The sequence below is a fragment of the Podarcis melisellensis genome (assembly GCF_964234715.1).
Source record: "Podarcis melisellensis genome assembly, chromosome: 9".
In the NCBI taxonomy this organism is placed as follows: Eukaryota; Metazoa; Chordata; class Lepidosauria; order Squamata; family Lacertidae; genus Podarcis; species Podarcis melisellensis.
This window is the reverse complement of record NC_138541.1, coordinates 15,778,133-15,791,152: the sequence shown is the minus strand read 5'-3', so window position 1 is coordinate 15,791,152 and position 13,020 is coordinate 15,778,133. Positions and strand designations below refer to the sequence as shown.

The 13,020-nt window shown below is 45.2% G+C and overlaps 1 protein-coding gene across 1 annotated transcript in view; it reads left to right on the top strand.

Annotated features, from left to right (window-relative positions):
* GPRIN3 (GPRIN family member 3) overlaps window positions 1-9,144 on the top strand; it is a 43,889-nt gene extending 34,745 nt beyond the window's left edge. Inside the window, exon 2 of the mRNA XM_081924950.1 lies at window positions 4,164-9,144. Coding sequence (XP_081781076.1) covers window positions 4,272-6,596 — 2,325 coding nt within the window. The 5' untranslated portion in view covers window positions 4,164-4,271 and the 3' untranslated portion in view covers window positions 6,597-9,144. The remainder of the gene's footprint in view (window positions 1-4,163) is intronic.
* The last annotated feature ends 3,876 nt before the right edge of the window (window positions 9,145-13,020 follow it).

Below are 13,020 nucleotides of genomic sequence, written 5' to 3'. Positions count from 1 at the left end.
GGATTCCGTTCAACTTCCAAGGTACCCCTGTATTGTCTTCACAGAATAGCTTGGATATGGTGAGACCGAGAGGAGATATGAAAGCCATCTTCAAATATCTAAAGGGCTGTCACATGGAAGATAGAGAAAACAAGTTTTCTGGTCTGGAGTTACAAGTTACAAGAAAGGAGATTCCGACTAAACATCAGGAAGAACTATTAGACAGACTAAACATCAGGATCCAGCTGTTAGGCAGTGGAACAGTCTCCCTCAGGAGGTTGCAGACTCTCCATCCTTGGAGGTTTTGAAGCAGAGTTTGGATGGCCATCTGTCATGGATGCTTTCATTGAGATTTCTGCATTGTAGTGGCTTGAACTAGATGGCTCTTGGGGTCTCTTCCAACTCCACAACTCCAACTCTATGATTCTGTGATTTAGTTGCTAAAGGGTGTCCCCCCCCCCAATCAGCCCTTTCACAGTCCATACAATTCCTGTAGTATTATTTACTCTTAGTATGCAGATATTAGTGTGTGAGTATTGAAGGAGTCAGGGCTATAGTTTCTGCCTGGCCTGGCCTGCTTTTGGAACTCACAAGCAGCTTACCATGTGTTATGTACTAAGCTTGGATCCTAGAACAATAGGCAAGTAGGATCCTAGAATGCAAGGAGAAGACCAATCAGGCTCCAGGAGGAAGTTAATCAGCCTATTAGGCTGGTAGGATCGTAGAATGCAAGAACTGATTGGCCTGCAGGAAAAGACCAATCAGGCTCCAGGAGGGAAGCAGAATCGGCCAGTCAGACGGGACTCATTGTGTAAATAATGTATATAAAAGCCTGAGGTTTGGGGGGCAAAAAATCACTGTTTTACAAGCTGCAATAAAGAGCATGAAATCACTACATTTCACCATGTATAAAATTCTTCTTACTTTCTCCATGAAACAAGTCCGTGTTGGTGGTAACGTGGGGAGGATTTTAATACATTGCTTCAATGTGAAATAGCTTTATATAACTGTTTCTATGGCACTTGCAGTTCAGATTTTAAACCCCAGGCTTTTATATGTTTTAGTCCAGCTGAGATTTGGGAACTAAATCATCACAGGACTTCTTTTCCACAACCCTGAAGTGTTTATGCCTAGCCACCAGAAGAAAAGTTAAATTGTCGGAGACTGCAAGGGAAGTTGCTTCAACAAAGGGTTTCCTCTTTTTGGAGCCTATGTATGAGAAACTGTCCATTTGTTTGCTGACAGATGGCCTTGCCTAGCCGTTCTTTTGAATGAAGAGGTCAGTACATGAAGAGTTATGAGAATGGGCTTGGATTTGTATGAAGAGCCTTGGCTGTAACACTTGCACTTTAATTCAGCTATTTGGAAAAGCAGTCTTTGACCGTCTTTCTAAAAAACCCAAACCTCTGGTTATTGACTTGGGCTATAAACACTGCAAATTTCCAGCTTGCAATTCTTCTGAAAGTAGGTGCTTGTACTTCATTGTATTTTTCTCTCTCCTTCTTTATGCTTCTTTGTGACTTGGTGCAATTTTGCCCATCAGGCTGCTCTTCCCCACCTACCCTGTTCTGCTTTTCGCAGTATCCTCTTTGAAGATCCAAACACATGGCTGCATTCAGCACGATGGTTTTGTTTTTTAAAGCAAATAAATCATTATGCTTAGCCAACAGAGGAAAATTAACATTGACCAAGACCATCTAGCACTGAGACACTGGAATTAACTATAGCAGGTTCCCTACAGCTCTGTAGATGCTGTAGGCTTCTACAGAGGCTGAGGCTGATGGGAGTTGGAGTCCAACAGTTTGCCTTGCAGGCATGTCCAAAGTCTGCTTCGGGGGCCTAATGTGCTCAACAACTTTGGGGTAAAATCATAAAGAAGCTCAACAACTTCAATCCTAAAAAAAAGTCAACAACTTTGGTTGGCCCTTTGGTTGGCCCTCACGACCCTTCACTTCATCAGATCTGGCCCTCTTTGAAAAAAGTTTGGACACCACTGCTGAAGGCAAACAATTTAGCATGAAAGAGCATTCATGTGGCGTCCCTCAGCCTTGTTCTGGAGCAGACTTTCCCAAACTTGGGTATCCAGCTATTGTTGGACTACAACTCCCATCATCAGGACCGGTGGGCAGGAAAGATGGGACTTGTACCCCCAAAGCAGCTAGAGACCTAAGTTTGGGAAAGTCTGTTCTAGAGCCTGGGGTGATTCATTACTTCTGGGAGGAGGGGGTGAATGTTCAGGCATTTGTTTTTCTGGAGTGCAACTCCACCCTTAGCCAGGGCAGCCTTAGAAGCCTTCCCACAGATTGAAAGTTACAAGGGTAAGAGATGTGAAGCATGTGAACTTAGAAAGATCTTGTAATTGTTGGGAACTTACTTCAGCAAAAGGAAGCAATATTCAGTGATAACCAAGAAGCAAGTTGGTTTAATTCAAGCTCTTGCAGTTGTATTTGATGTAGGCATTCTAACTCGGTGTGTTTTAAAGGATCTTAAAACATAGCCCTGCATGTTAGCGGGATCTGCTTTATTGGCTTGGATGTCCAGCCTCCTCCTGGCTCATTTCTGTACTGGCATAATATGGCTCTTGTTCTCTGTGCATTTTATCAAAATCAATCTTAGCAGAGCTGGTAGATTGCTGACAGTGCATTACACAATAGGCTAAACCCTCCAAACCTGAATGTGAGGTGTGTTAATATCACAATGCCAAGAATCTCTTCCCAGAGGCGTTATTACCTAGTAAAAACCCTAGAGGGAAAATGTTGGGCAAGCTCTCCTGCAAATGTGGTCAAGGTCACCGCCTGAGAACCAGATTGTACGTTATGGATGGGCTCTAAAGACTTGTTTAGCCCAGTGGAGATTTGGGCTTCTTTTTCTGCAACTCCCAAGCTGTGTGGCAAACTGCTTTCGAGATTGAGGGGCCTTTCGAAAGCAGGTGGTGATTGGCCATGGGGTCTCCTGAGCAAAACACGAGCAGTCCACTGGGCATGCCAGGCTTTTGAGTACGCCAAGGCCAGGTGGTAGCTCTTTGGAGCCTATCCTGTATTTTCCCCCGGACGGAGATAATTTCCACATAAAAAGGATGTCCTGCTTAAAGTTGCTTTCAATCTTTTCTCAGCATGGAAAGGGGGAAACACCTGATGATAGCCCAGCTGCATGTTATGTGTCATTGTGTGAAACGAAAGCCCAATGGACACATTCCCTGTCTCCTCCCCTCGCCCCCCTCCAAAATCAACTTTGTAAGGGGACAGTTTTGTGTGGAGAAGCAGCAAGGGGCAGTGTGTGCTTTATCCTTTTCTCTCCTTCTGTTTTTGCATTTGTGCTTCCAGTCTTTCCACCCTCCAAGCTGCTTTCTCTCCTTGCAGGGTTTCCACACGTGTTTACCCTTGCAAAATTGTATGAAGAACTTCATGGAGGGGAAAGCAATCTGGGGGGGGGGGTAATTAATTTGAAGTAGGGGAAAAGTTAAGCACCCACTGCTTATTTATGTAAAGCCGATCCCCAGGAATGGCTCTTCCAGGTAGTACCTTGGATTACATACACTTCAGGTTACATACGCTTCAGGTTACAGACTCCGCTAACCCAGAAATGGTGCTTCAAGTTAAGAACTTTGCTTCAGGAAAAGAACAGAAATCGTGCTCCGGCGGCGCGGCAGCAGCATGAGGCCCCATTAGCTAAAGTGGTGCTTCAGGTTAAGAACAGTTTCAGGTTTAGAACGGACCTCTGGAATGAATTAAGTACTTAACCCGAGGTACCACTGTAAATAGAAAGGGGCACCTGAGTTTGCTCACGTGAATCTCTGTGTAGAATTTCAAGCCAGACTTTGCAACCATGGCACTCTCTGTGCTGACTAGAACTTATGGGAGTTGTACTCCAAAACATCTGGAGGAATACCCCTCGTGCAGTGGCAGCTGGTGGAGCCAGAGCCAATGACTGACAGAGCCAACAATTTCAACCTTTGCCGCCATCCTCCTCCCTTGAAGAAAAGGAACCTAGCAGACAGTGGGACCCCTTGGAATTGATGTATGTGGGAAGGCAGGCTGGGTGAGTGGGTGGCACAGTGCCCTGCTTGGCTTAATGGTCCAGCCTCCACTGCCCCCATTTTGAACCTGCTTGGGTACAGAGCCTACACTGGATATTTTTATTGCTTTTTATCTGAATTTGTAAATATTTCTGTCTCTCTTTAACAGACCAGCTGCGAGGAAGAGACACCTGTGGCCACACCTCTCTCCGCCTAGGCCCTTCTCAGCCAGAAGCTGGGCGAAGCTGACGGGAGCCTTGCAACACATTGCGTTCCCATGGGGACTGTACCAGATCCTCTGAGGTCTGCCAAGCGTCCACTGGTCACCGCTTCCGAGGAAGAAAACAACCTGAAAAGGTTGCAGTCCTCTAAACACCAGCACAAGCAAGCCAGCATAGAGAGCAACAGTAATGGATTTCCTTTCACTACCAAGGTGCAACCCACTGGAGATCGCCTGCTTGAAGGGAACTGTGGGGAGGAAGCTGATGCTGCAAGAGGCGAACGGCATTGTGGGTATGACACTGGGAAACCAAGAATGTTTGCTCCTGGGTCCTCCAGCCCATCCAAAGAAGGCTGCCTAGCAGTTCTGGAGCTGGGGAATAACTCTGAGCGGGAAAGCAGTAGTGATGCCGGAGCTCAAGGCCAGGACCCAGCAAAAGAACATGTTGCAGTCAAGGCACCTGCTACCCAGGAAGCCAATGAAATTGTGCCAAGTGGTGCTGGAGGGCAACTTTGCAGTGCAGCAGATAAGGCAAGCTCTCTGCCTGGAGGTGGTGGTGGCAGAGTTGCAGAGAGCACAGCTCATGGCGGGTCTTCACCTCCTTCAGATGCCGAGCAAGCTGCTCCAACCACAAAGGAAATTGTGGGTGAAAGGATTGGTCCCAAAGTGACGCAGGTGCCAGACTCGGCAAAAGAACTGGAGCCTGCCTCTGATCTTGCGCTGAAGGCCCACGGTTGCTTGGATTCAGAGCCAAAGGGCTCAAAGGAGGCAGGCTCCGAGTCTGGCTCAAGAACTGCACCAGAGATGGTCCCCAAACCCAGCCTTGGGAGCACACCACAGCCTTCGTGCAGTGACAAGGCTGCGGAGAAGGTAGGGCCTGAATCCTCCAAGTTGAAGGACACAGGGACCATGATGGTGCAACCTGAGGGTGGGGTTGCAGGTGGGGAGGTGGCCAGCAGGACCCATCAGGATGCCGGGGTGCAGGCTGTAGCCAGCATGGAAAGCAGATCAGCGTCCACCAGCCCAAGCATCTTTGCTGCGTTCTTACGGGAAAACATGCCTCCCCAGGCAACACAGAAGCAAGAGCAGTTGCACATTATTTACACAGGAGCCGGCGGGAAGGAGCAGTCGGAAATCGTTGATGACTTTCCGGCGCTTGTCCAGACAGCTGTGCCTCCTGCCACCATGACTGAAGCCCATATCCAGGCAGCAGCTGCAGTAGACGAGGGGTTGGCAGTTCAGGCTGTCAAACTTCAAGAGGGCACAGCAGGCACTCATGATACAGCCCACTCGACTTTGTCAGACGACGCGACGTATCCCTGCCCTGGCGGTGTGCAAGAAACGTCGTCCAAGGTGACAGAAGCACAAACAGCAAATGCAGCCAGCCATCGCAGCGATGCTTCCCAGGAGCTGCTGGACGCTTCAGCCATGCTGAAGACAGCGCCGATTGACCAGATTACTGTCAATGGCAGCGCTTCCCCGCACCCCGCGCGCAGCGAAACCAAGCTACCTCCACCTTCTGCTCTGCCAGGAATCAATAGCAAACCTCAGCACCTTGGACCCTCCTCTGTTGCAGAAAGCCAGCAGATGCATCCAGCCTGCTGCAGCATATCTGAACAAGACAAGGCTCTCTGCACCGCTGGCGGCACTCCCAATAGCGGTTGCAGAGAGCAGCTGCGCACTGAGACGGTTAGGAGTCTTGAGACGGTTCCAGCCAGCCTCCACGTGGACGTCAAACCAAAGGGGGAAGGGAAGTCCATCCCTCTCGGTCCGAAGGAACAGGGGACAACTAACACTCCAGCAGTGGCTACTGCGCCCCCGACTGTGTGTGCCCCAGCCACAGCAAAAATTGAGCAGGATAAACTTCCAGACAAAGAGGCAAGAGGATTTGGCATTCAGAATCTGGAAGCTGAGTCTGGGTTGAGTAGAAATTCTGGCCCTGGCCTAGGAACCAAAAGCAACAGAACTAAGAAGGGAGAGAAGGGCAATCTTTCAGCCTCTCCCGCTTTGCTCTTGCCAAAGCTCGGCGAGAAGAAGAAGGAAGGAAAACCTGCTGCGGAGAGCAAAGGGCACCTGAAGCAGTCTAAGCGCGTCCGGGATGTCGTGTGGGACGAGCAGGGCATGACTTGGGAGGTTTACGGGGCCTCCCTTGACCCCGAATCGTTGGGGGTCGCCATTCAGAATCACTTGCAGAGGCAGATTAGAGAACACGAGAAACTGATTAAGGCCCAAAACAGCCAGACCCGGAAATCTGTTTCTTCGGATACATCTTCAAATAGAAAACTTAAAGGGAGGCAGCACAGTGTTTTCCAGTCCATGATGCAGAATTTCAGGCGCCCCAATTGCTGCGTTCGCCCTGCTGCTTCCTCTGTGTTGGACTGAAAGAGTCGGGAAGGTGACGAGCGTCTGTTTGTAGCCATTTGTTTCTGTGTGTGCACAGAAATCTGTAGAAAATAAGCCCAGGAGCTCAGCTTTGATGCTTGAGGTTCTGATATAATGATTGGGGGTGGGGGGTGGGGGGGCAGAGTAACGGCTGTGTATTGTATGCCCAGTAAGTCATCACATCTGAGCTGTCTTGTTCTCTGCAAACGACACGTGCAGCTTTTACGTTTACTTAGAAGCCACTCCGGTCTGTTGCCAAACGACAACATAAGCACTTAAAAACGAAGCACAATGTGAGATTGCCAATTTACTGCACCAACGGTGTGGCAGCTTTTTGCAGGCGGAAGAGAAGGGAGGCACCAAACCCTTTGCAAACGCCTTTCACGTACAACTAGGTCTTAACAATGTCGATAACGAAAACTTCAACAACTTATGTAGCAAATATTCCCAAGTACCTGGATCAGGTTGTGTTGGTGCTGAGAGAGTCAAAGGAGCTGGTTTTCTTAAAATGATAGACTCTCTTTGAGGCGGTGGTAAGAGGATATCCCCTTGCAATTAGGGTGGTATTCCAAGTATGCCGGTCAGAAGGAGGCACCCCAAAGACGATCCACCCCTTTTGCCTCACATGCTAAAGAGCCCTTAGGGGTCCTGTACCAATCACATGCTAGCCTTTGCCAACCTGGGGCCATCCAGATGTTTTGTACTACATCTTCCATCAGCCCCAGCTGTGCTGATGGGAGTTGTGGTCCAAAACATCTGGACATCCAGTTGGAGAAGGTTAATCTGTACATATATGGTTACAGTGTGCCAAAAGGCCTGCTGGTGGCATTCTTCTTGAAGGTTCTGGAAACCTCTGGCATCCCAGATGTGATAAAGGTCCTTCAGACTGGAGTATAAGGGACTTCAGAAAAACTCAAGAAATTTCAATGGGTACCAGAATTTCTGTTAAGTGTGAAATTTTGACTGTTAATTGCTCCTTAATGGGTCTCCTCTTCCTGTCCTCCACACACCCCCTGGTTGCAATTTTGTATTTTGCAATGTTTTATCTTAGAGGTGATACTTCCATGTCACAGAGAAATGGAGAAATGGTTTGGATTTTCAGCAGCAATGTAGAGAGGGCACGAAAGATTATTGTGCAGCCTTGTTAAAACTATTTTTATATATATAATTTATTTTAATTAGTTTTCCACTATACCCCCCAAAGTAGCCAAATTATAACAATAACAATTAACTCCCAAATGATACAATTATCAAAATGCCAATCAACTTCCAATTAATACATCTTAGTTAAAGTGGCTCCCCGTATGGTGATTTTGGTGCATTTCTAATCTTATATCACTGCGTTCCATGATCTTAATTTATGACAGTTACATTTCAGTTATAATAATAACAACCCTTTAGTCAACAGCTACATAATTAATGATCTCCATTCGTGATGTTATAAGATACAAATTTATAAAGCTTCAAGTGAGGAACTCAAACTATTATCTTTATTCTGCCCTGTGTGTGAAAACTGTTAGGTCCATAGAGATTCCTTCTGTCCATATAGGATGTTGTCTCTTTCACTTCCCAACTTGTTGTTTTCTCCCATTGTGACTTGGTGCAGAACTGAATCTCGAAGTATCTCAGAGGTCTTATCTCTCCATCCCTTGCTTCGATGTCTCGGAACAGGTGACAGTTTCCTAGAAACCATTCCGTCTCACTAGTAAACCGTGTCACAGATCTTCGCCATTTCCCCCTCAGCCTAGGAAAAGGTGGGCAGTTTTCAAATGCGCTGAATATTTAATACTCCTTTCCAACTCCCAGAATCTCTGCAGCGTTCTTATCACAGCTGCTAGATTCTTTTCCTTTCAGCTAGAGATTTATGGTGCAATTCATGGTGCCAGGACGGCTGCTCGTTGCCATGCTAGATAGAAGCTATGCCTCTTGGTCTTGAATGTGAGCAACCAACAGGACAATGTTGTCATAGGGTTTGAACATTGTGTTTGCCTACAGATTGTTCCCAAGAAACTTGTTTGGGAGGGTGAAATACCTGCTAGTTCTTTACTCTGTCTTGTTAACATGGAGAACCAGTGTGGCCTAATGGTTAGGGTGTTAGACCAGGATCTGGGAGAGTAGGGTTCAAATCCCCACTCAGCCATGAAGCTCACTGGGTGACCTTGGGTCACTCACCATCTCTTAGCCTAACCTACCTGAAATGAAGAGGACAACCACATACACCACCTTGAGGATAAAGGTGGTATATAATTGTTATAATTTCTAGCTCAGAGGCAAATGTGAGTGCCCCTTCATTTCAGAGCAGGTGGGAAGAGCCTCTGAAGTGGCTTCAGCGTGGATGATAACATTGTGGGGGAAATCTGCATTGCTAGCCCCTCCTGAATGATCTCAGAGCACCACAGGAAGGATATGCACTTTAGAGGCTTCCCATGCTGTTAAGGTACCATTCGTTCCATCAGTTTCACTCAGTAAGGCTTAAACAAGATTTCATCCCATATAGATTTCCCAGTTCTGAGAACCTTTGCACTCTTACTGAACTTAACTATTAAAACTATTAAAAAAGAAAAAAATCAATTCCAAATTATTCCCCTCTCCACAAATTGGCAGTGGCCACTCAGCCAGAAGAGCTTAGTAGATTGTTAATTGATTTTGTCACTCCAGTTGTGTAACTGGCGCTTTATAGATCTGGAGGCTAGATTAAGAAAGACAATCTGGGGGAAGGGAAATCACTGCATCCGGATAATTGCCCAACCTTCGCCGGGCTTTCCGTCAAAAAAGCAAAAGCCACAAGCCTAGCTAGCCAGCTGAAAGTGGAAAGGTCTGTGGTATATCTGTTCCCTTGCTTGAGGTTGGATGGGTAAAAGGCTTAAGCATCCCAACAGAATCTCCTCAAGCAGAGTAGGCTAGATTCCAGGAGTGAAATTCAAATTTTGCAGTCATATACATGTTTATTCCAGATAAATTTTAGGGTGGAACCACCAATTGCACAAAATAAAAGTAGTCTGCGGCCAAAAGTGGAACCCCTATGTTAAATATTCCCCTTCCCCCTCCACAGTGTGCAGTAAAACATGTGGCCTATTTCTGATGCCACTGTTTTGTGCATTTTCCGTCTTTCCGTAACTGAGATTGCAGACATGCATGACATTATGACATCTAGCTGTAAGGGGAGTTTTATTGCTCGTTTTGGCAGCAACCCTGGGTTCCTTATGACATGTAGTTCCACTGTCCCATTCGAAGATTTGCCTTCTCACTAGAGTTTACTTAAGATGTCAGTTTTGACATCAACATATTCCAGTACAGACCATCCAATTCCAATCTCCCATGCCTGCCCCTCTGTCTTTTGTTCATAGTCAGAAAACAGACCCAATAACTAGCACAGTTTGAGTATGTGGTGTTGTCTGCCTTCAAAAAGAAAATACTTGCATTTTTCCCCATCAGAGAAACTAAAAAATGAAACCACAATGCCATACTGGGATAATAGAAATTCATGCGGAATGCAATAAAACAGAGGCTCACTTTTAAAAGTTTCCTAAGAACCAAGTCCACAAACTGATTAAACCTAAATCCTTGAATTTGAATTAGCTGAGTCCCAGAAAAATTCAGAGAGACTAAGCTGGCATAAATCCAAGCCTGCCTAGGATTTCATGACTTCGCTGGTAGGTTGTTCCCATTGCCTAATAGCTATCTTTAAGACTACACTAGCCAATCCTTCGTGGGATGCAGCTATGAGAGAAATCACAATGAAGACCATAGATCACAATCCTGGCAAGATTAAGCACTTGTATATCTCACTAATTTCAACAGGAAAGTGGCCTGGTTCATGTTGCAGCAAACCATGGTTTATAGTGGGATTGATTAACCTGCAATCCTCCTGATGTTGGACTACAGTTCCTATCATCCCTGACCACGGGATGGGGATGTTGGGATTTGGAGTCCTCAACATCTGGAGGGTGACAGGGTAGCTATCTGTAGTTTATGGCTTACCCTGAAAAAAGCAAATACCTTCCGCTTTGTTCTTCCCTAAACAGGACTTTAGGAAACCTGAAGTTTGGCTTCTTGAGATAAGCAAATGCAGGATGTGGTTCACATTCACAAATCACAACAAGCCTTCATAGTCTGTTTTCATTCACACTAAAGGGAGGAGCCAAGTACGAGCAATGTACTCATTCACAGTAAAGCACAAACCATGGTTTACTGTGACATGCAAACAAGGCCTGCATAGAACTTTTTTGAAATACCCCTCCAAATGCTTAACTTTGTCTGAAATGTATTCCAATGTTGTTTTTAAAAAGCATGAAATCATTTAGTGCCTTTATTGCCATGTATTGTGCAAAACCATTTTTCCTTCTGTTTTGTTTTTGTAAGGGGGGGGGAAATGTTCAAAAGCTCTGTTTTACGTATTGGCTTGAAGCTATCGGCACTGGTGTTTTTTGGAATGTACTTAGATGTACATCTTACTGACCCTTGCTTCATTGTTTCCCTGGCGGCAAAACAAGCTGTTCTGTTGGGCATGCAACACACATAATAATGATAGGAGATAATTTACTGTAAGGAGCACCAGTTCAGCAAATCCTTCCTTGAAATGTTGTCCTTAAACAAATAAATGAAAAACATTGAACACTCTTAAAAGAATTAATTCAGTTGCATTTAAAACAAAAAACAGCAACAGCTTTCACCATTGTGTTTTACACAGTCTAGATTTTTACTTTACCCATTGTGCTTCCTTAGGGCTCATATCCATCTGTAATTAGGTGCCTGTAGAAAGGGCTGCGAACAAAATTAGCAGCTAAGGGAACTGGGTATTGTGTGGAGCAGGGTTTCCCAAATGTGGGTCTCCAGCTGTTTTTTTACTATAGTTCCCATCATCCCTGACCACTGGTCCTGCTAGCTAGGGATGATGAGATTTGTAGTTTATTTATTTCGTTATTTATTATTTTTCTTAATGCTTGATTGGTTTTAAAAACAAAACATACAAATACAAAACAAAACAATACTCAACGATCAACAAAAGGCAATCCAGGATCAATAACACTCATTACAAAAGAAAAGAAAAGATTGAATTCCCATGTCACGAATTCCAACATGACTTCCAATTCCCCCATTGTGATTCCTAATTTACATTATGAGTGCGCACTTAACTTTATCTCTCCTAGGTTATTCGGTTGTGTTAATTTTGTAAACTTCTCTTATTTCATGCAGAAATCAACTGAGGCCTGCCAAAGAACGTAGATTATTACAATGTCCTTTTAAGTATTCTCTGTAAACATTCCACTCACTATTAAATATTGGATCTGTATAGTCTCAGAAACTTGCTGTCAATCTTGCTAGCTCTGCTAGCTCTGCACATTTTATTCTGCCAATCTAATTTTGAGGGAGTAGAATCTCCTTTGTAGTTCAACAGCAGCTGGAGACTCAAGTTTGGGAAACCCTGGTTTTGAGAAGGGGAGATTTGAGGCAGAGCTCCCTCCCACCCAGCCCCCAAATGGGATCAGCATAGGGCTTAGTGCAGTCCTGATCGTCCCTATAGATTCATATTTGGAAGGGACCTTGAATGACCTTGGGGGCCAATCTGTAATGGGGAGCCGGCATGGTGCCCTCCAGATATTTTTGGACTCCTCAGCTGTTGGCCATGCTGCCTGGGGCTGATGAACATTGAAGTCCACAACAGCTGAAGGGCCCCCACATTGGCCACCCCTGATCAAAATGCCCCCCACAGCAGGGTTTCCCAAACTTGGGTCTGCAGCTGTTTTGGGACTACAACTCCCATCATCCCTAGCTAGCAGGACGAGTGGTCAGGGATGATGGGAACTGTAGTCCAAAAGCAGCAGGAGACCCAAATTTGGGAAACCCTGCTCTGACAGAACCAAGGTTCCCCTGTAAATCTTGTGAAATAAATCTGAAAATTCATTATTATTAGTTATTTGAAAATTAATTTTTTAACCCTTTGGTTTCCACATACCACAAAGCTGAGGGATTTTTTTTTTTTTTACAATGCAATCCTATATGCATCTGCTCAGAAGCTAATCCCATGGGATCCAAACAGGCTTACTGCCAGGCAGGTGAGTGTGGAGTTGCTGCTTAAATGACTTGAGTTGTTTTTGAAAACTTTACCCTAGAATATCTACCTGGGCTTATTTCTGCTTTCTGCAAAGTCCATCCTACCAAGCATTAATCTTCTCATCATTTACAAAGCATTCTTTACAGGATGAAGGATGCAATGCCATATTAATAGGAATTACTTCCTTATGAAATACTTGGGGGCAAGTATTTATGATACCGTGCAAGTGATAAATAGAATATGCTGATAGGATTTGCATGGCAAATATTTTACAAAATATGGGATGTTTCCAATGTGTAAATCTTCCTTTTGCATAACTGAACAACATATTTCTGGTTGGAGTACCAGAATCAAATGGATTAGAAATTT